Source organism: Enoplosus armatus, chromosome 4 (assembly GCF_043641665.1).
Source record: "Enoplosus armatus isolate fEnoArm2 chromosome 4, fEnoArm2.hap1, whole genome shotgun sequence".
In the NCBI taxonomy this organism is placed as follows: domain Eukaryota; kingdom Metazoa; phylum Chordata; class Actinopteri; order Centrarchiformes; family Enoplosidae; genus Enoplosus; species Enoplosus armatus.
This window is the reverse complement of record NC_092183.1, coordinates 667501-695000: the sequence shown is the minus strand read 5'-3', so window position 1 is coordinate 695000 and position 27500 is coordinate 667501. Positions and strand designations below refer to the sequence as shown.

The following is a 27500-nucleotide window of genomic DNA, read 5'->3' as shown; positions in this document are numbered from 1 at the left end:
GTGTGTGTGTGTGAATGTGTACCTGTCCTGTAGTGTGTGTGTGTGTGTACACCTATCCTGCAGTGTGTGTGTGTGTGTGTGTACCTGTCCTGTAGTGTGTGTGTGTGTGTCTGTGTGTACCTGTCCTGTAGTGTGTGTGTGTGTGTGTACCTGTCCTGTAGTGTGTGTGTGTGTGTCTGTGTGTGTACCTGTCCTGTAGTGTGTGTGTGTGTGTGTGTACCTGTCCTGTAGTGTGTGTGTGTGTGTGTGTGCACCTGTCCTGTAGTGTGTGTGTGTGTGTGTGTGTGTGTGTGTGTATGTGTGTGTACCTGTCCTGCAGTGTGTGTGTATTGAGGCAGATGGACTGTGTGATCTCCTTCAGTTTCATCAGGTGTTCTGATCCTGTCATGTGTTCCTGAAACACCTGGACCACACACACACACACACACACACACACACACAGTAAAAACTGTCAAACATGTTGATTCAGGTGTAAAAGCAGCAGAGCCCATTCCATCCAGGGTGGGATGAGGTAGTCCAGACCACCTGGAGGTGGTCTGATGTCAGGTGTAAATGACCGCTAGGTGTGTGTTTTGATTCCTGAAGCCCAGTAATCTGTATGTTTAAAGTTCGGTCAGCCCGGGAACCTGTGTGGTTAAGATTCATAACAACACATTAGCATCCAAGCTAGCAGCCCCTCATGTGAGCGGAGCGACGTGTGTTGTATTTATCTTTGTTTAAGTTGTTCAGAAAGTCGACAGCTACAACATTTTCATACGCAGCTGTCACACTGTTAAATATGTATGTTTGTATGTTTGTAAATGACTCGTTGGCAGCCTCGTGTTGTCGAAAGGAATAGTGAGCAGCGATTTTCTGTGTTTGCTTTTTAGTTTTCACGGTGTCAGAGAAATGCTGCTCATGCTGTTCGTCCAGACGAAGAAATGGTTGCACCCGTCGAGACTCTCCGCCGTGTTTTACCAAACCGAGGGCTGCTACATCAGGTGTAAACGACTTCCTGTCACAATTCAAAGCTACAGGTGAGTTCTTCTTCTACAAAGGAACAACAAGTGGAGCTCGTGTGGCAGCGTCTCTCTGGGGTCACATGACTGATGTTTCTGGTCTGTGAAAACGTCCTGATTTCTCACCTGCAGAGAGCGACAGGTGATGTTACAGACGTGACAGTGGAGTCCACCTGTCTGTCTGTCAGCTGTCCTGTCTGTCTGTCCAAACTCTCTGCTCTCACTGCTCTGCTGGATGGTGACCTTCAGTGACGCCACACTCTGGAGCTGACACACACACACACACACACACAGGAACAGGAAATATTACATCATCATATTACACTTCCATGAGTGAGATCATAAACTGAGATGACATCAGAGTTTCATCACCTCAGCTGCTCTGCTGTCCTCACTGTGCTCTGCTGACCCCTGCTGGTCTGGAGGAGGAAGTCTGGACGAAACACCATCTGACAACACACACACACACACACACATAAAAATATATATATATATAAATAACATACAATGCAGCTCCCGTCTGTCAGTTCACACACACACACACACGCACCTCCTAAGGAGCAGCTCTCACTTCCTGGTTGACCACATGACCCTGGAACTTTCCCTCTATTGGTCAGAGCTGCAGCCTCCTCAGTTCTGTGGGAAACAGACAAAATCAGACACATTTGCTGTAATTTCCACCTGACGTTTAATTGTTTGTCTCTGAAGCTGGAAATGTACTTGTCAATGAATAAAAATGCCAATATTTAATACTAATTGTCATGAATTCAATAGTAGTTAATAAGTAAGTACCTTCATCAGTATCAAGAGCGGAACATCACAAAATAAAAGCAAAAGAGACTGAGGAAGAATAAAACACCTCAAAACAGAGCTGCTTTTTAAAGGTGTCCACAGATCCTCCAAACTTTAAGAGCTACGACCTCAAAGTCTGCTTCAGTTTTAATCCTGGATCGAGGAACAACCAGCAGACCCTGACCAGAGGACCTCAGAGACCTGCTGGTGATACAGGGCTGCAGCAGGTCTGTAATGGAGGCAGCTGTCTGACCCTGCAGGGCTCTATAAGAGACCACAAGAACCTGGAGCTGGATTCTGACTTTGATGAGGAGCCAGTGAAGAGAAATCAAGATCAGTGAGACCTTTTGGGGGACCTGGTCTGAAACGGTCCATGGATGTTCTGCTGAGGTGAAGAGGGAGTTACAGGAGAGGAAACGCAGCAGTTGTCCTTCTGCTAATATTCACTAATATTCAACATTCAAAGGTGGGACGTCGTGCTGCGTTCAGACACAGAGACACTGCAGGAACTGAACAGCAAGTAATAAACATGATGCCATTTTCTCTGCTTCTGTTTTCATTATTGAAGTAATTAAACTTCAGCTCTTTTTCTTTAGAAACAACTCAGCATCAATGACAGCAGACGCAAGTTCAGATGATTTCTTCTTCTTGTGTAGAGGGCGCCTACAGCACCATGGTTCTAGATTTAAACATGAAAACTGTGACATAAATAAAATCAGCTCTCTGACCGACCCGTCCAATCTTGCCCTCCTTGTCTCCTCTTCTTCTGTGGTGGTTGAACTGCAGCACGGCCAGCTGTCAGAGCTTCCGGTCCCTGAACCCACCCACTTCCTGCCTGAAACCTGACAAAGAAAAGCACACAGTGAAATGGATCCATGACAGCAGACCAATAGCAGGTGGGGTGTGTTTTGGTCTACCTGGCGAGTCAGAGGCCGTCTCCTCTGTACAGGGCCGACTGGGAATCGAACCCGTGTCACACTGTTCCCTGCAGCAGCTACAAAACACCTGCAGGAGACCAGTGAAGCAACAGCTAATCACAACAAGGACCTGTTGTATTCAGTACTTGAGTAATGTCCTTCGTTACTTTCCTCCACTGGGTTGCTGTTACCATGTTTCAAAGCTGCACCTTCTACCAGTGGAGAACAGCAGAAACCAGTAACCAGCCATGAGAACCAGTTCTTACCTGTCTGCTCTCCGCTGCTGTTTGACCATGTTGAAGGCTGAACCAGTTGACCTTTGACCTCTCTGCACCCACACTGACCTGCACTGGTGGAAAAGTTTTCAACAGTTCATTTAAGATTTAAGTCAAAGTAGGAAAACCACATCGGAGGTTATAAGTAAAATCCCCAGCTACCAGAATCTGTAAAATAAAAGCAACTGCAGAAACATCAGGTAACTGTCATGCGGTAACATCACAATCATTTCCTCTGAATCAGTCTCCATAAGGGACACGCTCAAACTTATTTTTATCCTTCACATTCCCGCCTACCTGTAAATCCAGGCTTTAATAAGACTTACTGAACACAGACACAGCGGTCTACCTCACAAACCCGCTTTCTAACTGATTTTCGTTTGTAAAGAACTCTGTTAAAATATTATTACGTTTTCAGAGCGACTATCCTCATTTCGTGAACTAAAACAAGCTATATGGTAAAAGTTTGAAGTAAAGCAGTACTCGGTGCTTAGTATGTAAGCCGAATTTAAAACTGGCTTCTGTCGAATCCTAACATGTCTTAATTAATTCAATATAAGGGATTGTACTCGGTTGATAAGCAGACAAACTTTAAGTTGGAAGATTTTTAATATAAGTCTCGCACAATCCGTGTTTTGGTTATCGTTAACAGGATGACGCGGCTTCTCCGGAAAAACAGAGCCTGACTTTAGTGTTTTAGAGGCAGAGCTATTTCCAGAGTTGAGACATATGATTTAATTTGATTCCAGTTTAATTTAGCTCACCTTACCGTTCAGCACAAGCTAAGCTAGCTCGGCTACATATAAACACATACTGTCTCGCTGTTTGTCTGTGCTGTCAGCTGCGCTGTCGCCCCCTGCTGACCGGGAGGAAGAACTGCGGTCATCTGAAGAACTGCAGCTTCTTATTTCAACTAGAAACTGTCTTCAAACACATCTGCTGCTTATTATACAATTATACATGAATATTATATATACATATATATATATATATATATATATATATATATATATATATATATAAACTTGTTGTGACTCTCTGCCTTGCTCAGCAGCACTGTGACAAACCACTGTGTGTTTGAACTGAGAACAGAATATAATCAGAAAATATGTTCTATTGTGATTCAGTTTGTTTTACTCTTTTGTTTTAACCTGTGTTTGTCATGTGACTGCTCTGATTGGCTGCTGAACATCCTTGTCCTGCTCTGATTGGCTGCTTTACTCCTCTGAGCTTTTCATCCTGTTCAGCTGCTTCACGTTTTCTCTGTTTCTAATGTTTCATGTTGAGTCTGTTATTGTGGTTCTGATGGTTAATTAAATGTTGGCTAACACTGGCATCAGTGAGCAGTGTCTCTGCAAATAATCCAAATAAAATTAAAGACCTTTAAAAGAGAGAAGGAGGCTGCTAACTAACATCACACAGTGTTCTGTGTTCTGATTGGCTGATGATCTGGAAGTTATTTCCAGGTTGCAGTGAATCTGCTGGTATTTCCTGGATTCACTCAGCAGACGGAGGAGCTGATGTTGAGGTTCAAACTCTGCCTTGTGTTGTCAACTGGAACAGGAATTAACTAAGTCCATGCAGGACTGTCTTTCTATTACAGACAAAGTGTCCCAGCAGCTGTAGACAAGCACAACATTCAAAGGGTCTCTCTGTGGAGTCATTAAATACCCCACACCGACGTGGTCTCAATACACTCCAGTGTTGTGAGCCACACACACACAGGGGGCAACCCTGGGCCCGACAAGGCTGGGACCCTCAAAAAGCCTGCAATTAAGGTTTGTTTTTATCTGAAATTTTACATTATTAACATAAACTATTACTGCTGCTTTAATAAACAGCTGGACAGACTGCACACACACACACACACACACACACACACACACACACACCCTGTGCCACTAATGTGTTTTCAGTGAGGACATTAAAACACAGAGATATGGTTGAGATAAATAGCTGTTATTTGATCTGTTTGTACAGTAAAAACTGTTTCCAGCAGCCTGGAATGTAACACACACACACACACACACACACACACACACACACACACACACACACACACTGACTGTACAATAAACTGTGTGCCTGTTATTGATTTGACTCTCTGTCATCTTCTCACAGTCAAATGTGTTTTTCATTCTGGTGGAAAAAGTTTTCTCTGTAAAGAAAAAGTTTCTGCTGTTTGTCCAGAAAATAACTAATACAGCAACACGGCCAAAAGTATGTGGACAGCTGAACAGCCTCCACTCTGCTGCCCGCAGTCTCTCCTCCAGATGTTGAACCAGCTGTTGAACTACCTGACAAACTTACATTAACCCCCCCCCCCCCCCCCCCCGACACAAACACAAGTTATATGTTATATTAACGTACATCACCCCTCTCCCCCCCTGCGTTACATTAACGCACCCACCCCCTACTGGACACTTTACCTGGACACTTTACTTCATTCTGGTCACTGCACTGTTGTTATTTATCTTATCGTATATATTTATTTTTATTCTTATTTTACCTTTTACCTTCAGACCACAGCAAATTCCTTGTAATGTATGTTACTTGGCAATAAACAGTTCAGTAATTCTGATCTGATTCTGATTCTGATTTACTCCCATTCAGACTCCAGAGCCTCAGTGAGGTCCAGGTCTGATGTTGGGAACCAGGTCTGGCTCACAGTCGGAGTTGGATGAGGTCAGGAACCTGTGCAGACCAGTCAAGTTCTTCCAGCAAACTGGGAAGACCAGTTCTTTATGGAGCTGCTTTGTGTTCAGGGGCTTCATCGAGTTTCCTCCTGTTTTTATTCACATTTTCAATGCGTGTAGGCGAGTTTCCTGTTGTGTGAAGTTGTTAGAGGAGGAAACCAGAAACAGACTCGATGAATAACTGAAGCTGTGACTGAAAGTGAAGAGCTGGAAACAGCGATGAGGAGGCTGTGACCTTCATCACAACACAGATGTCATGTTTCCATCATGTTCTCCACACGGTTCTCCATCATGTTCTTCACATGGTTCTCCATCGTCTGAGCTTCCACTGGAGCTCTTTAATGACGTCATCTCGCTGCGTCCTCTTCTTCTGTGGTGGTTTAATGGCAGTGGCTGTAGAATTAGCTCCTCCAGCTGGTTATTATCTCCACCAGCTGGTTATTATCTCCACCAGCTGGTTATTAGCTCCACCAGCTGGTTATTAGCTCCACCAGCTGGTTATCTCCTTCAACCAGTGAACAAGCAGCAGGTGAAGCAGAAGTGAAGCTGACGTCCTTCAGTTAAAACATTATAAACCAATCAGCTGTGGTCTCTTAGAAATCAGAGAAACAAAGCCGCTCCTTCTGACTGGAGAATGATTGAGATTTTCTTTCCAGTCATCACTGTCTCCATGGCAACATTATACTTCAGGTTTACATCCCCCAAAGCATCATGGGGTCCTAAAATGAATCTGAATGGTCCCAAGGTGGCTAAGAAATGATATTTATGTTACAGAAAATTCTATTTTTCTTCATTGTCTAATTTCTGCTTTTTTCTTGTGGTATTATTTTACCTGTTCAGGCTCACAGCAGGGGAAGAGGTCTGGGAGCTGGATTTGGTGTGAAAGTCGTTTTCAGTTTTCCAGTTTGTGTCAATAACACAGGAGAGATTTTCCACACAGAGTTTGTATATCAGAAGAATGATCAGAGGGAGCTCAGCTGCGGTTTCTGCCGGTTAATAGATTCACCACATGTTTGTTCAATGCTGCTGCTGGTCTCTGTGGAGTTTTAACTTCCTGTGGTCTAAATCAGTTTCAGTCAGGATCCTGAAGTCCTGCAGTCTGAGCAGCTCGGTCTGCTACAGATCGTGTTGGTATCCTACATATTGTAATTTAAATTGTGTCAGTTCAGTCCAGCAGACTGAGGGTCAGTGTAAGGTCAGGACCTGGAGGGTTCGCGTCCCATAATATTCAGTAGGTTAAACGTTATTAATCCTGCCATGGAGGTCTTGTGGGATCCAGAGTGTTTTGTTCTTTGTAGCCCTGCTAGCAGCACGTCTGTCCGTCTGGACTGTGATGAGATGTGGTTCAGACCTTCATGGTCCCTTCAGGATGAACTGTCATAACTCTGGTGATCCTCTGACTCTTCATCAGCGCCATCATCATGGTGAACATTACATACACACACACACACACACACACACACACACACACACACACACACACACACACACACACACACACACACACGCTTGTATCTGATTGGTCAGTTTCTCTCGCGTGATGAAGAAGCAGAAACAGCAGTTTGTTATTTTTACATTTATTTATAATAAAGTGTGTTTCACTCTGACAGGAGACTCGTCTCCAACACGTTCACCATGCTGAGCCCAGTGTGATGTCACTGTGATGTCAGAGGAACGTGAGAATAATATGAGAGAGAGCAATATGTTAATATATCTTTTAGTATATCGTTGCGACGATGACCGTCTGTCTCATGATGTCATCAGAGGGATGCCAAAAAATGGCCGACAAAAGTCTGTGCGTGTGAGGCGATGATGCGTTTACTGTCTCTGCTGCTCAGCACTGATCCCACTGACAGCTGGAAAAACAGGAAGTGACATCACAAGGGTCAGTAGAAGTCCTGGTTGTAGTCTGTGGCGTCCATCAGCTGCTTCATCTCTGACACACTATTGGCCAGGTAGGACGACAGCTCCTCTGATAGAGAGAGAGACAGACAGAGAGAGAGACAGAGAGAGAGAGAGACAGAGACAGAGAGAGACAGTCAGAGAGAGAGACAGACAGAGCGACAGGTGTATCATTGAAATATATTTGTTTCCATGACGAAGACGTTGACGAGATGAAACTGACTTCATTCATCAATAACTTCTAACCCTCCAGACGAGAAGAGAGATAATAAAAAGTGGGACACATCTCCTTCCTGTCATTGGACGGCTGTGTCTCTGAATCATCACACCAGCAGCGCACCGCTAACAATGCTAACGCCTGGAGCTAGCTGCACACGTAGCCTAGCAACGAGACTGACAAAGACTGTAAGACATCTGTTGACTCGTGTTGGTTTCAAACAAACCTGGGAATTAGTTTCATGTCTCACTGAATGACATCAGCTCAGACTAAAAATGGCTCCAAAATGGACTCTGTACAGGTGTACTCAGATCTCCGTCTCACCTGCTCCCAGTATTCCCAGCACAGCAGAGGCCGACACGGATCCCATGTTGTTACGAGCAATGCAGCGATAGGTTCCTGAGTCCTCTGGCCCCGCCCCCTCAATCTGCAGCCAACTGGAGAGCTCGAATTTCAGAGGACCGCCCCGAGACTGTGGAGAGAGGAGGATAGTGGATCAGTTGGAGGGTGGTGGTGGGGTTCTAAACGTTCTGCTCTGGGTCTCTGCTGCACCTGGACTGAGATGTGGGGGTCGTCTCCGGGCAGGATGACGTCTCGTCCCTCCTTCCTCCACTCGACCAGAGCCATCGGGAACGCAAAGACCTCACAGAGGAAAACCAGACTGCTGCCGGTCCCGTTCACCTGACTGTGAGGAGGGACCTTAATGATGGGAACTGGAGGACGGACAGAGAGACTTTACTGAATTTTAACAAAACAACAAGCATAAAACAGGATATAAACCAACACCGTCACCACACACTGAGCAACTGTCTGATCCCTCATCACTCTGTAATCATTCAAATCTTTTTTTAAATGAGCTTCAACATTTTTACAAACACAAAAGCAACATCGGCCATCTTTACCCTCCTCACAATCAAGTTAAACAGCTTTGTTCCTCAGAGGAAACCTGCCGCCCAGTCAGGGTTTGGCCCTAACCCAGTCAACAACAATGACAACCTGTTTCACGATAAGTGCTCAACGGGCAGTCGTGGCTAACATCAGAATTAACAGCCATGATACCGTGTAAAACCAAAACGACCGGCACCCACCAAAACACAGAGTCCAACACAAAGTCCACGTAGCTTGCTTGCTAACACAGACAAATTGCTAGCTGGCTAACGTAGCAAAATACTGTCTTGAGTGAATAACGTCAGCTAATTCATGCAGACTCCCGGGGCTAATCTGGCTGGTAACTTGGCTAGCTTGCCGTTTGCAAATCACTTTATCAGCTAACGTTATGAAGCAACCAAAACTGGATCCATGCAGTGTAGCTCGCCAGTGTTATCGCTAGCAAAATACTATGAGTGGATTTGTTAGTTGGCTAGCTTGCCAAATTACTTCACCAGCTAACGTGATCCATGATGCTAACTGATGTATTCTGACAAACAGTGTTTATTTTAGCCAACAATAAATTATGTAACATTAAAAAGAAAAGGTGTATAACTAACGATTGCTTTCCACTAGCCAAGAGCGATGCAAGGCAGGCATGGCCAACTAGCTAACTGTAACCTAAGCTAAGGTTAGCTAGCTAGCTGTAACTTAGCTGCGCTGCATGGATCTGGCGTTGGTAGCTTCGTAACGTTAGCTGATGAAGAAACTTGCAAACGGTAAGGTAGTCTGTATCACGGAGCCAACGGTCCAAATAAATAAAAGGAACATTACAGTCGGTAACGTTCAAGCAGAGTCGGCCCCTCAGAACAGACCGCACTGAAAGTGGTCCCATATCTGACTGGTTCCACTGAACAGTCTACGGCATGTTCTTGTCACTGTGGTATTTACATCTTCATCATTCCATCAGATGAAAATGTTCAATCATCACATCATCATCATCATCACCACAGGTTTCTTTTCATTCAGTCCGACACACTTTGGGATCTTTGGAAACGTCTCCACTTGAATCTGAAATAAAGTTGTGTGAGTATGAACAAAGTTTGGAGCGACGGGCTGAGACTGTACAGATGTGGAGGTCAGACGGAGTTTAATGTTAAAGCAGCAGTGAGCTGGAGGAGGAGGTGGAGGAGGAAGAGGAGGTGGAGGAGGAAGAGGAAGAGGAGGAGGAGCTTCCCCTCAGACACTAGCTGTTTGTTAGAACAGAGCACAGAGACGGGTGGAGCTCTCAGTCTGAACAAGGGGGTCACAGTCAGACCTGATCAGCTCCATCAGGTCTCAGCCTGAACAGGGGGGTCACACTCAGACCTGATCCCCTCCATCAGGGTTAGAAACCGCCTGATGATCAGATTTCATCTCACAGCTGGAGTCAAAGCTCTGTGTGTTTATGCAGCTCTCAGACAGTAATGACCATAACTGATCCAGGGTCAGTCACTGCTCTGTTACCTGAGTCAACCTGGCTCTGTGTATTTACTGGGAACACTCCACCGTCCCAGGCTCCCTGAACTACACACCTGGTTTCTCTAAAACCAAGGGAAGCGAAGCGTTTGAAGAGCCTGAGAAAGGTGACTGAAGACAAACACAGTTAATGACCGCAGAAGAAGAAACACCTGAACTCTTCTTCACTTTCAGTATTTTCAGTGTTTCTCGACGTGACACTTTTTTTACACTCGCACACAAGAAACTACAGCTAAACGTAGTATAGAGCTGCATCAAATGAAAGTACTCAGTAGTACAAGTACCTCGAATTTGTACTTAAGTACAGTACTTGAGTAAATGTACTTAGTTGCTTTCCAGCACTCTTTCCTTTTGTGGGGCGTGCAGTTTGAAGGCTCAGAAACAGCTCTGGGGGGTGGGGGTGGGGGCTCTCCTGCATCAAGCTGCTTCTTCTCTGTAAGTCTGACAACAGTGAGAAACGTCCTCAGTCCCCCAGAGTTCAGACTGACGCCTTCAAATGTCTCTCTGTGTCCAACTAACAAAGATTTTAACTGATCGATCTTATTCTCTCAACTACTCGATTATTCCACCAACAGTTATGGTACTGAATGTGTTCACATCCATCAACACTGATTTCACGATGATGATGATGATGATGATGATCAGTGACTACATCCAACTCTTATTTTAAAATTCTGACCTCAAAGTACAAACCTCTTAAAACCAAATGATAGAAAAGCTTTCACTTCATTTCACTTCAGTTCACTTCAGTTCATTTCAGTTCACTTCATGCCCGAAATGAAAGAGGCAGTCAGGCAGACAGACAGGCAGGCAGACAGGCAGGCAGGCAGGTGTCCTACCTGTCTTGCAGGGCCCCCTCCCTCTGGTCTTGAGTCCTGGTTTGGAGAAAGCGGTCTCTCTGAACTGACACATGGTCGTGTATGTCACTCCATCACTGCCACACACCGCCTCCTGCTCCTTACACACACACACCTCCTCCTCTTCATCTTCATCCTCCTCTCCTCCTGCTCCTGCGGGCCGTGGGTCCGGCTGACACCGCAGCCCTGTCCCGCAGAGCCCGTAGAAGACGCTGCGGTCCCCCGGGTCGCAGGCTTGGCCCTCCAGGTTTCCGCACTCCTTACAGCAGCCGCAGGAGTCCAGCACCAGGCCGGCCCGGCAGCCCCGGTTCTCCGGGCACAGGTCCGGTTCACACGGCCCGCAGCCCTCCGCCCCGCCGGTCCCGTTCCCGCTCCGACCCCCGCCGCCTCCCAGCTCCTCATCCAGCCGGTCGTAGTCCAGCAGCGGGTCAGTGAGAGAGAACTGGCCGGGCGGCTCGTTGCTGAGGTCGGGCAGCTGGTTGGGGAAGCCCCGGCATGTGTGGAGGTTCAGACAGAGACCCAGGAGAACTAGTCCTCTCATGCCCGGCATTTTAACCCGGGCTGTGGTTCCGTTTGGCTCCAAACACCGCCGCCGGGACCGGACGGGTGATGCCGGGTCGGTCCGGTTCTTTCTCCGGTTCACAACAACCCAGAAGGAGAGAGTTTAACACCCGAGGCTCACATTCCTCTCCGAGCCAAACACCGGGATGAAGAACACGGGAAGAACCCGGGACACGTTAAAGACAGTCAAAGTGGACCAGGATCCAACACCCGATCCAACAGCTGTCAGACACAGAAGCGTTTTTACGTTAGAGTTCAGAGTTTGGATCTGATCTCAGACCGTCGGCGGTTTTTAAACAGCTGAGCCGCTCGCGCTGCTCCACCGCACCGAGACTGGCACGAGACACCACAGTCAAGTCTGCCACAATAAAACTTAACACGTCCGGTGAAATCCTTCAACATAAAAGCCTGACAGCCGCGCTGTGGGTGGGACATGTTGCTGGTTTCAGTTTACAGCAAAACCTCCTAATGTGAGTCTTCAGTCAGATTCCCTCGTTGTGTTTCTGTCCCTTAATACAATAACACATTAAAGGTGAGACATTTTACATGAAATACATCAACGTGCAGACCAAAGTGTCTCCGGACGCCACAGCCAATCACAGCAGTGGAACGTGTGACGTAGCGGTAGGCTGCTAGGCTAGGTAGCTAGTTCCAACATCCAGTTCACATGTGTTCTAGTTCAACAGCACACACCTTTGTGACATGATGCAGAAGCCAACACTCCCCATCTGTGAGCGACCGTCCAGCTCCTTTAATACTGACGGATGCAGAATGTTCCACAGCAGCGGCAGCCATCTTGGTTGTTTAGCAAGACGTCTCAACGACTCTTAAACCCGCCCCATATGAGATAAAAGGCTGTGATTGGCCCGACCTGAATCAGGCCGGATGGAAATCTGTCCACATTCTTTTAGCAGTGAGTACGCGAATGTGTCCTGGGCCACACTGAAGGAGCTGACGGCCTCTGTACCAGGAAGTACATACTCAGCCAAAAGCTCAACTCTTTGATTACCCCCCCACATCCTGAAAACAATGACTGCTTGGAGGTTTACAACAGACAGAGAAATAACATCAACTGTGTCGGTTTTATTTTGTAAGGGTGAAATATATAGAAATAAAAGTGGGGACCGTGGGGAAGTGACATATTTAGCTTTTATTTTGAAGGTACACGGTTCTTATTTCCGGTCTGGTTCTGTCTCACCTGACGGTAGCGCGCGGCTGTATGTTTGATGTGCGCCTTCCATCACGCGCAGCAGCAGCAGCTGTGCGGCTCGCGCTCCCTTCCCCCACGAGACCTGACAGCTGTTAAGCTCATCATCGCGCCTGGAGAGGGGTTTTCAAAGTCTGGAAAGGTTCCCAGGGTCCTCCAGGAGGTTTCAGGCCTCTTACAGGAAGTGTTCTGAGTTTTCCAAGAAGGTTTAGGGATCCTTGAAGGAGTTTTGAGGGTCTGTGAGAGGGTCCTGAGACTATCTGTCCAAAGAGACTCCAGATTTCAAGGGTTCCTCAAGTAAATTCTTACGTTATTGAATGGGGGATCCAGGAATAGTTGAGTCCTAGAATCAGAATCAGAAACTGTTTATTGCCAAGTAACATACATTACAAGGAACTTGCTGTGGTCTGAAGGTGCTATTGTTTTGATAACAAATAAGTAGAATATAAAAGCTAAAATAAGAATAAGAATAAAAATAAAAATAAGATAAGATAAATAACAACAGTGTAGTGACCAGAATAAAGTAAAGTGTCCAGATAAAGTGTCCAGTAGGGGGTGGGTGCGTTAATGTAACGCAGTGGGGACAGGGGTGATGTACGTTAATATAACGTATAAGTAGTGTTTGTGTTCTGGGGGGGGGGGTCAGTGAGAGTTTGTCAGGTTGACTGCAGAGGGGAAGAAACTGCAGCCTCCTGCCAGAGGGGAGGGGGTCGAACAGATGTTGTCCGGGGTGGGAGGGGTCGGCAGCGATCTTCCCTGCTCTCCTCAGGGTCCTGGAGGAGTACAGGTCCTGGAGAGATGGGAGGTTGCAGCCGATCACCCTCTCTGCAGAGCGGATGATACGCTGCAGTCTGCGTCTGTCCTTGGTGGAGGCAGCAGCGTACCAGACGGTGATGGAGGAGGTGAGGATGGACTCTATGATGGCGGTGTAGAAGTGAACCAGCATTGTTTGTGGCAGGTTAAACTTCCTCAGCTGCCTCAGGAAGTACATCCTCTGTTGGGCTTTCTTGATGACGGAGCTGATGTTCAGCTCCCACCGGAGGTCCTGGCTGATGATGGAGCCCAGGAAACGGAAGGACTCCACAGTGTCCACTGGAGAGTCACACAGGGTGATGGGGGCGGGTGGGGCTGCGCTCTTCCTGAAGTCAACAACCATCTCCACTGTCTTTGAAGCGTTAAGCTCCAGGTTGTTGCTGTTGCACCAGGAATATAGAATATCTTAAAGCAGGTTCCCGTGGGTCAGTAAGAGTTTCTCATGGTCTGTGATGTTTCAGGGGATTCCAATATGCTGGATTGAGCTCTTTAGATCTGTCAGGAAATGTATACCATCCATGAAGAGGTTCCAGTGGACTTTCAAGAAGGGATCTTGGTGATTCCAACTGGATCCTTGAGAGGTTTAATGTTGTCTTAAGTAGGTTTCAGGGCCCCTGTCCAGGGCCCCTGCTGTTCTGCCTGGGTAACCCCTTGTGATAAAACGGTGAAGATCTCTTGCTCCTGGTCTCTGATCCACATCAAGTCTTTACAGGGACTCGTTCACTTTCTCCTCAGACTCTGAACGTTAACCACTCACTGATTTAAGTTTGTTTTTCTGTAAATCTGCTGGTTTGTCACTTTTATAGCTTCACCACTTCAAAGTCAAACACTGAAAATAAAGCAGCGGTGGCAGAGCGACGGTGGTCCGTCAGACACAAATAGAGCTGTAATGGAGGGTTTGTCTTACTTCAGTCTGCTCACTGAGTTATTTAGTGCTCAGCGCTGTACTTTTCCCTGATGGATGTAACAACATGTCTGCCGTCAGACACACACTTTAAAACAGTCTTTGTTGTCGAGTTTTTCTGTACTTTGTGTTTAAAACGAGTCTGGTGAAGCTGGTGTTTACCTGAACGTATTATTCTGAAGAGACACGAAACGTGTTCTTAACTTTAGCTGCAGGACGTTTATGAAGAGACCTAATGTGACTTTACTTGGACAGAGTGTGCTGTGTGTCTATGCTGAACTGAACCTGTGTATTTATGAAATGTTTAGGTTATCAATAATTGGGATAGAGTTGACAAATCAGCTTTTACTGAAAGCTTATGAATTTGTTTTTTATTTACCAGTGTACTTTAACATTTTTAGTACACTTTGGTAAGAAATTACTTTTCAAACACAGCTCAGCAGAACATATAACAATATTAAATCTGTTGAACATTTATTCGGGTTTAGATGGAGAAGTTCTTTCCAGGACATTTCTAGAAAATAATAATACATTAAAATCATGGTTTGGTAAAATATAGCCTCACTCAGAGGAGTACATCGTCAGTAATAACATTAAAAGTACACAGTAGAAGCAGTAAAATGTACTTCAGAATCCAGAGCAGTTCTGAGAGTTACGAGTTCACTTCAGTCAAGAAGCTCGTCGTTTTTATTTTCATAGTTTTGATTCTGTGTATTGTTGTCATCATTTAATTTGATTTAAGGGGGCATGGGGGTGCCGTAGCTAACACCATCACGCAGGAGTAGAGTAGAGCGGGTTGGGGGGTTTCATCCCCGGCTCCCCCCGGGGATCAAACTGAAATTTAAATTTAAATTAAATGAAAATATGAAACAAAAGTTCAGGTGAAGCAATCAGGGAGCTTTTATTATGAAAAACACTTTTAAAGGAACATACCACCAATCTTTACACTCCCCAATGATGTCATAGTGATGTCATCGGGTCTGGAGGTGTGGAGCATGGATGTATTATAAGAGCAGTTTTTCCCAGTGGCCACTCGCAGTATTGCAGCGTAAATTCCCCTGCGGTCCAAAAAGCGTCTTCCTCATGGACGTCCATCATAAAAGAGACGTCTGTGACGCTGCTGGTTGGACGCCTTCAGACAGACACTTATGACTGTGTTGTATTTTTCTCAATGACGTCACTGCTGTGTTCGAGCAGGCTACGTGCGTTCAGGACTGTATGTAAAGATGGCCGACATGACAGCTCCCCAAAAGTGAAGCCAAAACATCTTGATCGCCCCCTGGTGGCTGGCTGCAGTATAGGTCATAAGCCCCATAAGCCCCATGGGCCAAACTAACAAATCAAAGTACATATCAAATAAATGTTTCCCAAAGATGGTTTCTGTCGTTTCAGGTCAATCTTATCAGCTGATGTTTGTTCAAGTGTTCGTTTTTCTGATCAGTTTGGTTTTAATTAGTTATTTGATGCTATAAAAAGGCGGTGAACGTCATGATTGACAGCTGAGATTGACTGTGGTGTGCTTGCGATTAGGTCGGGCGGGTGTATGGGCGGGACCTCGATACTGCGGCTCCACCCCCCGATCACCACTGCGCAGACTCTGGCTCCAAATGACATCACCAGTGCAAGATGGCAGCGGCCGTATCCGGGATACAGTGGGAGGAAGTGGAGATGCGTCGGCCATTTTTATATACAGTCTATGGTTCAGGTTTGTTCACATAGCCCGGCTGACCCAGAGGCATGATGGGAGAAACACTACTGTGCATATTCAGTGGGCTGCCCCCCCCCCCCCCCCCCAAAGTAAACCAGAAACCAGAAAGCTTTTTGGCGTATGCGCCAGGTGAGCAACTCTTATTGGACTGAATAGGCGCCATCTTTGGGTCCAGGTCTTATAATACATCTATGGTGTGGAGTTTAAAGATCTACTGGAGGAGAATCATTTGGCCATGTCTCAGGATTACTTTCACTTCATTTCACCTAAAACTAGATGAAGTGAAACACTGACGGATGTGATGTCATAATCCTGTTGTTCTCAGTGCAGCTGATGTAAAATATCTTTCTAGATTTTCAGGAGCAGTTTGTAGATTATGAAGCAAAATATTCTTCTGAACTAACTGCAGGACTGAACCAGTTCCGACTGGTTCCAGGAGGTGCCACTGTCACCGCCTCGGGGTCATGACCCACCCTCCTCCCCCAGGGGGGAGCAGATGTGGGAGATGAACAGACAATGGTAGTTCCACAGCAGCAGCAGCAGCATCAGCAGCAGACTGCAGAGCAGCAGGATGACCAGCAGGGGGAGACGGTGAGACACTGGGGGAGAGGGGGGGACGCCACAGCTGACAGGGAGAGGAAGAGGAGGGGGAGGGGGAGAGGAGCAGCGGTAGAGCCACAAACAGAAACGTTTGAGCCCTGATGGTTTGAGTTCTGATCTGGTCTGAGATGAAGACATGGTCCTTGAGAAACTGTGAGTATGTAGATAGACCTGGAGGTCCTGGAGGTGCTGGAGGTCCTGGAGGTGTTCAGGTGAACCTCAGCTGGTCTCTGAAGATTAAAAACAGAAACAGGTTGATGATTTAATGACCTGCAGTTGTGAAAAGAAGAAACTGAAACTGAACTGAAGAGCAGGGAGAGGAGGAGGAAGAGGAGGAGGAAGAGAAGGGGTAGGGGGAGGAGGAGGAAGAGCAGGGGGAGGAGGAAGATGAGGAGGAGAAGGGGGAGGGGGAGGAGCTTGTATTCAGATATTGAACCACAGACTGGTTGTTCTCCTCCTCTCTGCTTCAATATCAGCTCTAAAAATACCAAGTGGTTACCACGGCAACGAACTGAAGGGCTTCAGTGTTACCATGACAACCACTGAGAGGAGAGAAGGAAGCAGGACATGACTATGCTCTGTCTGTTTCTCTGTCTGGCTACCTGATTGTCTGTCTGTCTGTCTGTCCCTCTGTCTGTCTCCCTGTCTGTCACTCTCTCTCTGTCAGTCTGTCTGTCTGTCTGTCCCTCTGTCTGTCTACCTGTCTGTCTCTCTCTCTGTCAGTCTGTCTGTCTGTCTGTCCCTCTGTCTGTCTGTCTACCTGTCTGTCTCTCTCCCTGTCAGTCTGTCTGTCTGTCTGTCCCTCTGTCTGTCTACCTGTCTGTCTCTCTCTCTGTCAGTCTGTCTGTCTGTCTGTCCCTCTGTCTGTCTGTCTACCTGTCTGTCTCTCTCCCTGTCAGTCTGTCTGTCTGTCTGTCCCTCTCTCTCTCTCTCTGTCCCTCTGTCTGTCTGCAACTGAAAGCTCTGGGAAAAGTTAGTAAGTTGACCTTGAATGAAGATTTTCATCAACATTAACTGATAAAACGGATGTGGATGAATAAAGAAGATTCGTCATGTCTGCTCTCTTTTATGAAAACAGAATAATTCAATCATTTCACGATGTCTGTTCCTGTGTCCCACACCAGACTACATTCTGACATCAGAGCGTTTTAGCAGCGACTTTCTGAACCATTTTATACAAACGCGAAAAGAAAGTCGCAGTTCAACTTCACAAACAAAGCAAAATGTCTTCCTTAAGTTTTAACACCAACAACAGAGATTTCTTTGGAGCCGTTTCAGGTTATTGAATGTTGTCCAGCTGTGAGCAGAGGTGCATTATGGAAGAATAGTTTCCACCAACAGCAGACTCAAAGAGCCTCTGTGTTTCCTCTGAATTCAGTTTCCTTTGATTGAACTTTGTTGTCACTTTTCTACACATGAACGACCTTTTGTGACTCACCTCTCAGTGATCTTCTTTGTTGGTTCCTTCTGTTTCTTCTTCTGTGGCTCTACCTCTCCTTGTCTCTTTGACTGCAGCAGCCTCGACCAATTAAATCAGCTGATCACAAGAAGTCAAATCCATTCAAAGCAAACAAAGTGACTGATCAATAAACAGAAGCTCCTCGTTGTTGATATATTTATATTAATCACAATAATCAGATACAGACGGTCACTCACGGCTGAAGGTTAGCTGGTTAGCTGGTGATGTGTTGAGCAGCGGTGGAGGCGGATGAATGGACAGAGGTGTCCTCTATCAGGTCCTCAGTCAGGTGTCGGGGGCGGAGCTGAAGCTGCTGCGACCTTCAGACTGAGAGTCAACAACAGACCCTGAACACAGACAGACGGAGAAACACCGAGTCTGTCAAGTGCTTTCATGATTTTATTCGTTTTATAAGTCAGATTGAAACTGTTTTTATTGTTTGTGAACTTTAACAGCTGATGATGTCGCTCTGTAACATCCAGAGCGACATCATCATGCATTCAGTTCACCAGTTAGTTTCCAACCGAGTCCAAGAACACACACACACACACACACACACACGCGCACACACACACACACACACACACACACACACACACACAATAATGAACTTCAATCAGTTTCTAACAAAAATCAACTTGTTTCAAGAATTTTCCAGAAATCAATGAGTTTAATTTGGAAAGAAAGTTTTACAGTAAACAAGATGATTTTAACCTAAAACCTTTAAGGATCCATTAAACAACTGCAAAACGTTGTTTAAAATGGTTTATTTAAGTCCTGTACCATGTTTTCAGAAAGTGGTTGTTTTTAGAGACACGGTGGCTGTGAAGTGAACGGCAGTCAGCAGTAGTCCGAACGCGTGTAGTGGACTGAGCTGAACATGGAGCTGAAGAGAGGCCAAGCATAACGTCCCGAGTCCACAGGCTGTTAGAGGCCACTGAGAAAGTCGGGGGGGTCTCATGTTGTACCTTTAAGCCGGGGAATTACCTGAACCCATGAAGGAACAAACACTTCATTCTTCAGTTTAATATGGAGATACATGGTTTTACATTACATCATTAATGTTAAATGTTCTGGACAATTTCCTTAAAAAACGGACAGATATCCATTCAAACTGAAGTAAATGTTCATTTATTACTGGAAACTTCAATCTCAACATATGTAGATTTTCAATAAGTGCTGTACACACACGTTACATATCATTAGGTCTCACTAAACATTTATTTAGTTTCTATTTCCCTAATAATTAGTACCAAATCACATTGTTCATTCCAGGAACTTTACAGCTGCTTCTCACTTCCGGTCAGGACACGATGGGACCAGTATAATAAGGTGTTACTGGTTTTTCGGGTCTTCAAGGTGAAATCTGTGAGAGTTTAACTCTTAATGAGTCGAAAATAAACCTTCAGACAACCAAACAGAAACCAAACTGAAGGAAAACAGTTGATGTCGACTCAGGACTCAGAGGTCAAAGGTCGACTGTTCACATTCCTGGACAAAGTGCTGCACAGGGGGAGGAAGGAGGGAAACTTCTTCTTCTACAGTTTCAGTGTTTACGAGACAGAAAGGTCAAAACAAAATATCACATCTGTATAGAAACGTGACTTCCTCTAGTAGCTCTTTAACAAACTGACCTCAGATCAGTTTACACATGAATATAGATTTAATACAAACAGGGGTGAGATGATGCCATCATCATCATCTGAACAACAGCAGGAGAAACTCTTCAAACAGGAAGTTGAATCAGTGCTTTACATCAAAACAAACCAAAACAAAAAACTTATGACATCACAACATGATGTCACATTATGACATCAGAATATCAGCATCAGGGTGAGCTGCACGAACGTGGACCAACTTAAGAAAACGCACTTCTGTCTACAGTGAAACTGATTAAATTTGATTACACTTAACAGAACGATGGACAATAAAGTTTTTGTGGTTTCTGAAAACCCTTGTTGATATTTCTCCTGCTGTGTATGGATCACAGTTTGCTCTCTACAGTGTTAGCTTGTTAGCATTAGCATCTGTTTGTTGGTAGAAGCTTTAAAGTAGCATAAATGTGACTGTAGCTGAATCACTTCCTGCTTATCTATAATAAACACTCTTAGCATCATCATCATCGTCGTGTTGTCATCACTGACAGCTGCAGTCACATGACATCTATAACATGTGACGCAGTGCATTGTGGGATTGTAAGCAGACAGTAGTGTGAGTGAATGTTTGTACATGGAGATGAAATGTACTTAGTTTAGTTTTAAACAACATGACCGACATCCAGCAGCTTCAGAGGAATAAACTGGGTTTCATTTTGTGTCCCGCCGCCCTCTGAACCTCAGCTCTACATGTTCCACATGTTCCACATGTTCCACATGTTCTAGATTGCAAACTGTGATCACACCTCCAGGTATTTTGCTCTATAACTTGCATAATACACTGATGTTGTGCATATTTCTGTGTATGTATGTATATATGTAACTGTATATCTTCTTTATAAATACTATTTAGTTTTCCTTTTTATTTCTTCCTTTAGTGCTACTTTTATAGACTTTGCTCTATTTTCATGTTTTATTCTATTCCAATTGACATATTTGCATATTTTTTTATACGTTCTGTGTGTGAAGGAGCTGCAGCTGTACTTCATAGTGCAATAATAATAATAATAATGTATCATGACAATGAAGCTGAACCTTGGACCTTAGAACTCGGCAGCGTGACTGAGGACGAAAAATACATAATCATATACAGTGCTGTATATTAAAGTACATGAATGAGTGGATGTTGTAAGAGACACATTAGTGTTTTTAACTCTGTTCAGTGCAGCTTTATATTCATGTTCCTGGGTGGAAGTAAGCTTAAGAAAGTAAACTTTGATGGATTCACTCACGTTTCTCTTCAATTAAACCTAAAATAAAACGGTGCGGGATCAGCTGTGGATCTCTTTCTGTGCTGTATGTCACACGTGGACTAAATGAATCAACGTGACCCCGGCTGGTGCAGCTCACCTGTAATACAGCGTCAGTGTTAACAGGTGGAAGTGAAACGAGCCGAACGTCACTGAGAACAATGAAAGTGTGTCTTCAGCAACATGAAGCTGAATTCAGTCTAAAGCGAAATCATTCAGGTCTTTAAACTGGTGAAGATTAGAACCACAGGCCTCCGTCAGCTGCTCTCCAGCTAAAATCAATATTTGTTCTTCAGTAAACATTGATCGACTCTGTCAGACCTTCACCCTCGGGTCAGAGGATTTTCACTGACGCTGTTTCCTCTGAGGAGACAAACTGAGTTTAAACTCTGTGGAGAATCAGCCTGCAGAGAAGTGATGATGACCAGGATGATGAGAAACTCTTCATCCCCAAAGAAACCAAAATAATCTGATCTGAGAGCAACAGAGACATTAAAATCAGGTCAATAATCATGTATTCACATTCAACTGAAAAACCGAAAAAAACCTAAATATCATTTGTCATTTCAAAATAAAAGTCCTCAGAAGTTTGGTTCATTTCTTACAGCAGCACTGTTATATTAGAGTCTAAGTATTCTGGGTTCTTATTTATCATTTATTTTTGGAACAAAAGACTCATCAGACTCTCTTGAGTCTGCTCTTAATGTGAAGTCCACAGGAAGTAACCAGAAAGTGTGGAGTCTAAACTGTGCCACTGTAAATATTACAGGTCAGGGTTATTATTATCATGAGTATTATTATTGTATTGCTCGATCAGTAGAGACTAGACACTAAGAAAAACAGCAAGAGGATTAATTAAAGTAAAACCTGACAAACATTTTACAAATGTTCTTATTGATTTACTTGATTCATCTTTAAAGAATTAGATTAAAAATTATAATTGACGGAAAACTAATCGATTAATACATTTTCAATACATTTATTAATAATAAATTAATACATTTTTAATAATGTTTAGAATTCAAGTTTCTCAAATTTTTTTGTCTTAAATGACGTGGTTGGGTTTTGGATGGCTGGTCGACAAACAAGACAATTGAAGACTTATAGACGTATTGTCTGACATTTTAGAGACTAATTGATTAATTAAGAAAATAACCAGCAGATTCATGGATAATTAAATAATAGTGTCCTACAGATCCTCAGGACGCTGAGCACCACATGGCTCTGCTGACCTGGACTACAGTCTTCATCACACATAGAAAACCCTCTGAAGTTTATATGATAAGCTTTATCTGGTACATTAGCATTAGCATAGCAGTCAGTACTGGTATTAGCATTAGTGTGGTCTAATCGATCAGGAAACCTGTTAGTGCTGTAGTTTAGAATCAGGAAAAAGACGACTACAATTAGCCTTAGCTGGTACACCAGTAGCTAGCTGCATCAGCAGTGTTGGTCAGCAATCAAGTTATCATTGTCATTTAGAGATGTGACTAACTTGTTAGCTTTAGCTGCTATGTGAGCATTAGCCATATTGATCTTCAGTTACATGAAGCAGCAGTTATATTTTAATGTTTCTGTCTGTAACTAAAGAGTTAAAACGCTTCTTAACTGCTTCTCCGTCCCATGATGACAGTAAACAGAGACGGCTGATTGTCACAAACAGGAACTGAAACCAAACAATGAACAGAAATGTAAATGTGAAACACCTGTGAGGTTCTTTAAGTTCTAAAGGTTCTCAGGATGAATCCTTGTTCTCAGTGAGGCTCTCAGCTCAGGTGTGTGTTTCATGCACATGTGTGTTTTCTACAGAACAACCTCATTAGTATTGACAGGTTAAAGTTTAGAGACGGCAGCTACATCGCTTCTGCAGCGTGAAAACCTCCTAACTCCTCACAGGCCTGCCCACACAGGCCCGCTGGAGTTAGGAGGTTTTCACAGGACATCAGTTTCTGTTATTGGCAGGTTGGAGTTACAGAGTTGTGGAGGTAGACAGAGACTGACATCATCAGCAGAGACACAGTGGAGGTGGAGCAGTGACTACATTTCCCATCATGCCCTGGGACTGTCAGGGGGACGGTGGGCGGAGCCTCTGGTTCAGGAAGTAAATTCTGTTCATTTCCAAGATATTCAGCGTATAAAGCTGCTCATCAATATTCATCTGTTATACAACTCAGTTGAATTAAAGAGAAGTCAAATATTCCTGTCAGAGCGGAAACAGTTCAGTTAATAAATATAATATTACATCTATTACATCGTGTTAGAAAATCTGGACTCCTGACGTTAGTGTCTCTAAATCTCTGGACAATATTAACACCACATGTATTTCCTAATTAACAAAATCAGCTATCACAAAATAATGTTTCCTGAAATTTAAAATAAAAGTTATTGTCAAAACTGAATGATTCTGGATCTCTTTTTTTCTCCAAAACTGACAGACGTTCATTTTCAAAGGATGAATAAATAACTGAAAGAACGTCATCTGAAGAATTAGTTTTAACATTTCATAATTATATAGACATTTACTACAACGTCTGGCTCTGACGACTGACAGCGGATCAATTCAACAAACATTATTTTAAAGTCATTTTGTTATTGTGTGACACAATCTAAAAAGCCCTTCAGGACGTCACTGCTGCTGGGATCACTTCTGTTTACTTGATTCTACTTTAAATGAACTGCTGACTCAAAGTTATAAGATTTCTTTCAGAGCTTTCAGCTGGCTCTCATGGCCTTCATCAGCGGAGGAGTTTGTTCAGTTGTCATGAAAGTGAAGAAGAAATATAATTAGCAATAAAAATGTCCTCACATATAAACCATTTATTATATATTTAATGGAATTGATTTACTTCTTATAAGATAAAGTTTTACCAAAGGTCCTGAACACGAGAGTTTCCTGAGTCATTGGACCACACTGCCGGGTTCCTTCATGACATCACATTTCCCCACTCAGTGGCTCTAAAGACTACAGCACCCATGAGCCTCAGCTGTGAGAAGCCATGACGGATCCCTACAGTCTGGTTCAACGACCCAGGACACGTCTGTGGTTCTGTGTAAAAGAAACTTCCTGTCCCAGAGGCTCGACCCACCTACCACACTCTGGTCCCCGATCGATGGACGGGTCCCAGATCGATGGGCAGATTCCTGATCGACCGGCAGGTTCTGTGTGTGCGTTTCTGTTCGTTAGACTTCAGGAGCTCGAGATGATCGGGAGGATCGATGAGTCAGTGCCATCAATAAGTGTGACGGACAGGAAACAGACTCAACCGTACAACATCAAAGACATCCATCAAAATAAAACCAATTTAAAACAGTTCTTTCAAAATAAAAGACCCTCTGGGTGGAGGAGGCTAACTGCTACAAGCGGAGCAAGGCGAGTGTGTGTGTGTGTGTGTGTGTGTTAATGTGTGTGTTTGGGGTTTGGGTGACAGATGGTGTGTGTGTGTGTGTGTGTGTGTGTGTGTGTGTGCTTGTGTAATATGTATGTATGTGTGTGTGTGTGTGTTGGCACAGTGTGATGCCGTCCAAAAGTCCTGATGCCATCGTCTTCTCCTTCCTGTCTCAGAGGACGTGTGTGTGTGTGTGTGTCCATCTGTGTGTGTGTGTCCAGAGGGTCGTTGTGTGTGTGTGTGTGTCCATCTGTGTGTGTGTGTGTGTCCATCTGTGTGTGTGTGTCCAGAGGGTCGTTGTGTGTGTGTGTGTGTCCATCTGTGTGTGTCTGTGTGTGTGTGTGTGTGTGTGTGTGTGTGTCCAGAGGGTCGTTGTGTGTGTGTGTGTGTGTGTGTGTGTCCAGAGGGTCGTTGTGTGTGTGTGTGTGGCTCAGCAGCAGCAGTGAAGCTCTCTCTCTCTCTCTCTCTCTCTCTCTCTCTCTCTCTGTCTCAGACCACGGTGCTGACGGAGGGATCTGATAGGTTGAGCTGGCCAGTGATGTCAGTCGGGTACGGCTACAGAGAGAGAGAGAGAGACAGAGAGAGCAAAGGAAACACACATTAATTCAACACACACACATTTCACATTTCACCTCAGAGCCAAGATGGCCGACATCTGGTTCTGCCTGAGTTACATGTTGTTGTTTTATTATTTATTTAATCAGTGTCCTAACGCATGAAATTAATTAGAATATATAAATAGTTTTACCTTCTGTATATATTATTAATTATTATAATAATAATAATTTGCTGCTTGAGTATAAATATCTAAATAATGATAATATTTAAATCGTGTGATTCAGCACTGAACAGTTATGAGAAGAAGACATAAATGTTCCTTTAAGCATCTTTTTACAATATTTCGACGAGCTTCAATAAAAGTGGATGCTGACGCTCAGCTAATAAGCTACGCTAGCTTCCTCCATGTTGGACTCTCCGACTCTCCGTCCACTCAGAGCTCAGCTCTGTCAGGACGGCTTCTTATTGGTCAAAAGGACTCGATGTAAAAGAGTTCTTCACTGATCGCAGTGATTCTACTGAAAGGAACTGATTTTGCTCTTTGAACAACTGCGGGCATTTAAGTGATGTAACAACCTACTTTTAGGGCCCGGCCACATAGATACTGCACCAATCAAATGACTGATATTGTCTATTGATAACAAATCAAACCAGCCCTTTGGAGAACAGTACTGCAGGTGGTGCTGTCACTGCAGAAAAAGAAATACGATAATAATTTTAACCAGAGAGGAGCATGAAAACAAATCATTCTAAACCTGGAAAAATAATCTAAACTTCACTTTTGGGAAAGAGTTTCAGAGTTTCTGCTGCTGAATGAAATATCATCTCCTCTCATGTAATCTGCCACATTAAACTGTCATCAGCAGCAGCAGAGCAAGACATCGGGACTGACGGGGTCGTGGGTTCGACTCCCAGCGGCAGTCTGCCCTGATCTTGCAGCCGTGAGCGGCAGGAGAACATGTTGATGTTGTTGCTGATTGTTTTCTGCAGCTTTGTGTTGATATTCTGATTGGTCCTCCTGCCTGTTGGTTACCATAGAAACAGATGTGGTAATGATGTGGCTGTGGCCCTGAGGTTTGTGAGCAGATGAACTACAGTTTCACTTGTTCATAATTCAGTTTTAGCCTCAGTTCAGTTTTCATTCCTTCATGTTAAGAGTTCTAAACGATTAATCGATCAACAGAAAATGAATCAATAACTACTCTGTATCACCGATAATCGATTGAAACTGACACTGAATCTGAAGACGTCAGTTTGGAGTCTTTTTACTTTCTAACATAAGATTCATTGAGTCATTAACAGGGACTGCAGCTCCTGGTCTGGTCTGGAGGACTGAACAGGAAGCTGCTGTGTTTCAGTCTACAGTCGTGCTTGCAGAGGAGGACAGAGGCAGTGTGTGTGTAGTACAGCATGTAGTCTGGACACCATTCAAATCCACTGAGAGAGGAAAACACTCATATAGAAAATAAAGAGAGATGATCACAAAGAGAAATGACTCCCCCTCCTCCCCCTCCTCCCCCATCACCCTGTCACCCCTGTGGTGATCAATACAGCCGACTGTCTGTTACTGAACATCAAAACACTTTAATCATTTAAATGTTATAATGTTCAGTTAGAGACAGTTTGATCCCTGAGAAAAGACGCTTCCAGCTCCATTTTGATTCCCTTCACATTAAATAAACAGGGAGGCAAAATGGCAGACTGCTGTGGATTTAAAAGACCAAGAAACACAAAAGTCCATCACAGAATATTTGGCACATTTCAGATCTTTTGAAGTGGAGAGAGCAGCTTCATCAGCTGCACTCTTAAAAGAAGATGTCACAAGCTGAAAACAGTGACAACACAACACAAACCTGTCTGTCCTCCACTGAGGGAGACAGACTAAAGTCCTGCAGAGCTCAAAACAGACAAATTTCTTCCAAACTGAGACTGAAAAGCAAAAAGAGAAGCAGGCGGCGGCCTCAGACACTGACAACAGAAATGACCAGAAGTTATCGATCCTCAGCTGGACTCCTCCTGTGGGAGGAGCAGAACTGTAACCTGTCATTTATCAGCCGTTTAAACGTCGTCGTGTCTGACAGATTTCATTCAGCAGCTCCTAAAACTGTCCGGGAGAAAGACGAGTCTCTGCAGGACCACCTGTGAGGACCAAGAACAAAACCTCTGGAAGGGTTCATGGGATGTTCTGAGAGATGAAGGGACAGAGATGACAGGAGAGGACAGGAGACAGGAGAAAACTACAGAACAGGGAGGACGAAGAGACAGACAGCACAAAAACAAACCACAGGACAAAAACAGAGAGGAGTAGTGAGAGGACAAAAGGTCCACAGGAGAGAAGAGACCACACAGTCTGACCCTCT

At 44.4% G+C, this 27500-nt stretch overlaps 3 protein-coding genes across 3 annotated transcripts in view; all 3 read right to left on the bottom strand.

Annotated features, from left to right (window-relative positions):
* The window catches only part of ciz1b (cdkn1a interacting zinc finger protein 1b), a 10804-nt gene extending 7035 nt beyond the window's left edge, over positions 1 to 3769 (bottom strand). Inside the window, exons 1-8 of the mRNA XM_070904910.1 lie at positions 3752 to 3769; positions 2974 to 3051; positions 2708 to 2795; positions 2523 to 2632; positions 1549 to 1634; positions 1371 to 1447; positions 1125 to 1265; positions 309 to 403 (exon numbers count right to left, since the gene is read on the bottom strand). Of these exons, the coding sequence (XP_070761011.1) occupies positions 309 to 403; positions 1125 to 1265; positions 1371 to 1447; positions 1549 to 1634; positions 2523 to 2632; positions 2708 to 2795; positions 2974 to 3002 (626 nt within the window). The 5' untranslated portion in view covers positions 3003 to 3051; positions 3752 to 3769. The remainder of the gene's footprint in view (positions 1 to 308; positions 404 to 1124; positions 1266 to 1370; positions 1448 to 1548; positions 1635 to 2522; positions 2633 to 2707; positions 2796 to 2973; positions 3052 to 3751) is intronic.
* Positions 3770 to 7564: 3795 nt separating this feature from the next.
* kazald3 (Kazal-type serine peptidase inhibitor domain 3) lies at positions 7565 to 11589 on the bottom strand. Its single transcript, XM_070905069.1, has 4 exons — positions 11022 to 11589; positions 8350 to 8510; positions 8122 to 8269; positions 7565 to 7650 (listed from the first exon to the last, which is right to left on the bottom strand). The coding sequence occupies exons 1-4, from the start codon at positions 11587 to 11589 to the stop codon at positions 7565 to 7567; spliced, it is 963 nt and encodes a 320-aa protein (XP_070761170.1).
* Positions 11590 to 25071: 13482 nt separating this feature from the next.
* The window catches only part of grin1b (glutamate receptor, ionotropic, N-methyl D-aspartate 1b), a 43959-nt gene continuing 41530 nt past the window's right edge, over positions 25072 to 27500 (bottom strand). Inside the window, exon 22 of the mRNA XM_070903741.1 lies at positions 25072 to 25137. Coding sequence (XP_070759842.1) covers positions 25072 to 25137 — 66 coding nt within the window. The remainder of the gene's footprint in view (positions 25138 to 27500) is intronic.

Bases quoted from the DNA above. Each gene is read 5' to 3' on its own strand.
- kazald3 (XM_070905069.1), bottom strand. From the start codon at position 11,589: ATGCCGGGCATGAGAGGACTAGTTCTCCTGGGTCTCTGTCTGAACCTC. The intron at 8,511-11,021 runs GTAGGACACCTG...TCCGTCCTCCAG, and splicing joins GAGGGGGCCCTGCAAGACAG to TTCCCATCATTAAGGTCCCT. The intron at 7,651-8,121 runs GTGAGACGGAGA...TCTCTCTATCAG, and splicing joins GCTGGGAATACTGGGAGCAG to AGGAGCTGTCGTCCTACCTG.